The 2,919-nt window shown below is 34.2% G+C and overlaps 1 protein-coding gene across 1 annotated transcript; it reads right to left on the reverse strand.

Annotated features, from left to right (window-relative positions):
- Positions 1 to 1,804: 1,804 nt before the first annotated feature.
- LOC140747522 (uncharacterized) lies at positions 1,805 to 2,710 on the reverse strand. The gene is made up of 2 exons (XM_073080030.1): positions 2,684 to 2,710; positions 1,805 to 2,164 (listed from the first exon to the last, which is right to left on the reverse strand). The coding sequence occupies exons 1-2, from the start codon at positions 2,708 to 2,710 to the stop codon at positions 1,805 to 1,807; spliced, it is 387 nt and encodes a 128-aa protein (XP_072936131.1).
- Positions 2,711 to 2,919: the final 209 nt, after the last annotated feature.

The raw sequence follows: 2,919 nt of genomic DNA on the forward strand, positions 1-2,919 counted from the left end.
TAAACATAATAGTAGCAGACGAACATGCAGTCCACCTGATGGTAAGTGGCTACTGCCGCCCATGGACATCTGCGTTCTTACCCAGATAAGATCAGATTCCTACCATAGGACGGCCACAGACGCGCCCCTACTCTGAGGACTACACTGTAATGCTCCGGAAAAGTACTCCCTTACTACACTTTATTATAATGTTCGTTATTAATCAATCTATGCACAACACTTTCCTCCCAATGATCTGCTTTAATGTATCTGCTTATCAATCTGCTTTAATGTAGCAGCTTATAATGCCTTGTTTCTTTTTCATTTTTGCACATGGATGTCTTTTACCGTTTTAATATTTATTGGATAAAATTTACAAGTGAATATTTTATTTTCGACTGTTAAAACTTTAATATTAGCTAAACCACTTAACCAAAATTAACTGTAACCTCAAATTTAAATAACAAAAATAACTGTATGTAAATATGAAAATACATACCTAATATGCATAAATAAATTTTGCAACTCGCAAACAAATTTCGAATGTAAACATTTTTGCCTATCAAAAGTTATTTCACCAGTTATTACGTCGATCTAACGAAATTTTAACGTTTTATAATAAAAATATCAACGAGAGAATTATTATAAAAACAAAAAAGCTGTTACGAGGTGGTTTAAAAGGCTTATTTATCGCTATTTTAGTGATAAAGCCGTCAATTGTACCGTAGATTAATTTAAAATTTTGTACTTCTTACTTTTCATTTGGTGTTACAATAAAGAGTTTTGTATTATTTGTCTTTTTTAGTTATAATTAAAGTTAAAATATATCGTTTACTTACCTTATTCATTGGTCTAATTATAAAGTAAATATTATAATATCGGTTCACAGCCAACTTCGACCTATCTTTAAGTTGAAACTAAGCAACAATAAATAACATTCTAATAACAAACCGCTCGAAATAAGCATTATTAATGCTATTAGATCATTTACATTGTGAGCATGTTCAAAACTTTGAGGCAATTTAATTTTACGACTACCCTACGTTTGTTTAATGTTACAACTGTAATGAATTTCGTGCTAATATCACGAAAATAATATGAATAATAACAAGCCATTTTTTGTATGGGGATATTTTTTGTATGGGTAATAGTGGTTTTTTGTATGGGGACTCCCATTAATTTTCATTTTTTTTTAGTATTAGTTGTTATAGCGGCCACCCTTACACATTACTCAGTAAAAATTTAAAATGTCTATCTATTACGGTTCAGGAGATAGAGCCCTGTGACAGACGGACAGCCGGCCAGACGGACAAACAGCTGAGGCTTTGGTAATAGCACAGTATAAATATCTATATCCTTATACTGTGGTAATAGGGTTCTGTTTTTACGCTTTGGGTAGGGAACCCTATACAGGGCCTTCTTTTTTCTGCCTTATAGCAGCATTTTAGCGTAATTATATTGTTGCATGCATCCGTCGACCTTCCGTATTTGATAAGAAATGGCGCCGCGCATCCTTGGCGTCACATACGGGTAAAACACATTAGGTCAGAAATATGACGATACATAAATTTGTTATTTATATGAAAGTTGCGGAAGAAAGTTGTATGTTGTATGTATGTTTCGGTAGTATCAAATAACATTACTAAGAACTGGATACAAATAAGAAACAAAAACAAATAAGCAAACGAATTTTATTGAAATTTATTCTACACACAATTTGTTCTTGTTACCCCGCAATTTGTCCACTTAGAAAGCAATAAAAATACGTTACAGTGCATAAGATTTGCTGATGCTTCGTCGGAGAAATAGAATAAATCAGACAGGACTAAGACTGTGTTCTAAACACTTGTTTCCTGTGAACACACGCACCCATTTCGAACGTAGTCTCCAAGTGATCATCACCGACGAATTCATTGCACTCTTCCAAATTCTTTCTGTACTCCTCCTTCGAGCCGCTCAGGACTTCAATCTCCATCATTTTGTCTATTAGAAACCGTCCGTCCTTCGAGATGTACCCAGCGTTGACGCAAAGGCAGTAGAGGAATTCTTTAACCGCTTTATTATTTGGGACGGTCCAATCCAGCATCTTCTTGACAAAAAGCGGGTCGACATCATACTGGTTGCCGCATGTTTTCGCATTATTATGCATGTATGACACTTGCTCCGGCGATACGTTAAGAATTATCTGAAATTAAAGTTTAAATTACTTTTGCTTACTAATTAAGTTCGCTCGCTTGACCAGGCTTCAAAGGTTAGAACATAACATGGTTCATCATCTTTTTCTGCTTTATGACCTTAGTGCTCTCTTCTGTTAAAACAGGTGTCATGAAACAGAAACTTAAACATGATACCTAGATGAACTTCAAATATCTCGTTTTAGTTTGCTACCCTTTGGTAGTTACTGGTTACGTATCTGAGGTAGATTTCAGGTAGGCCATTTCTTTGGACTTGGTAGTAACTAGTTCCTAGCGTTTAGTGGCCAACGCGGTGGAAGCCCCTCTCTTGATAAGAGATGACCCGTGAGACAGTAATGGGGCCTTGAGGACTAAATAATAATTGCATTGAAAAATAGACAAATTTCGAACTTTAATAGACAAAAGTTGGTAAATATTGATTATTAAAAAGCGTAAGGATTACCAGAAGTGGAACAGTAATTATTTAATGCCTGAAAATACATTGAAATAAATTAATTCCAATATCTTACCTTATCTTCGCCCAACGCTGAGCACATAACAGCACAAAATAATACTACAATGTAAAACATTTTTGCAAAACGAATTCGCGTACTTGGTTATTTCAATGTTATGTGAAAATGAAAACTGTAAAGCGGAACCTCCGTTATATAGTATCAATTTTCAACTTTTTGTTGAAAGTAACTTGACTTATTTATGTGACGCTTATGAATGTAATATATTCAGTAAAAAAATTTAATAATCATGA

The sequence above is a fragment of the Epargyreus clarus genome, unplaced genomic scaffold (assembly GCF_041222505.1).
Source record: "Epargyreus clarus isolate Ecla_fem2 unplaced genomic scaffold, WU_Ecla_fem_2.2 ptg000014l, whole genome shotgun sequence".
In the NCBI taxonomy this organism is placed as follows: Eukaryota; Metazoa; Arthropoda; class Insecta; order Lepidoptera; family Hesperiidae; genus Epargyreus; species Epargyreus clarus.

Bases quoted from the DNA above. Each gene is read 5' to 3' on its own strand.
- LOC140747522 (XM_073080030.1), bottom strand. From the start codon at position 2,710: ATGTGCTCAGCGTTGGGCGAAGATAAG. The intron at 2,165-2,683 runs GTAAGATATTGG...CTTTAATTTCAG, and splicing joins CAGCGTTGGGCGAAGATAAG to ATAATTCTTAACGTATCGCC.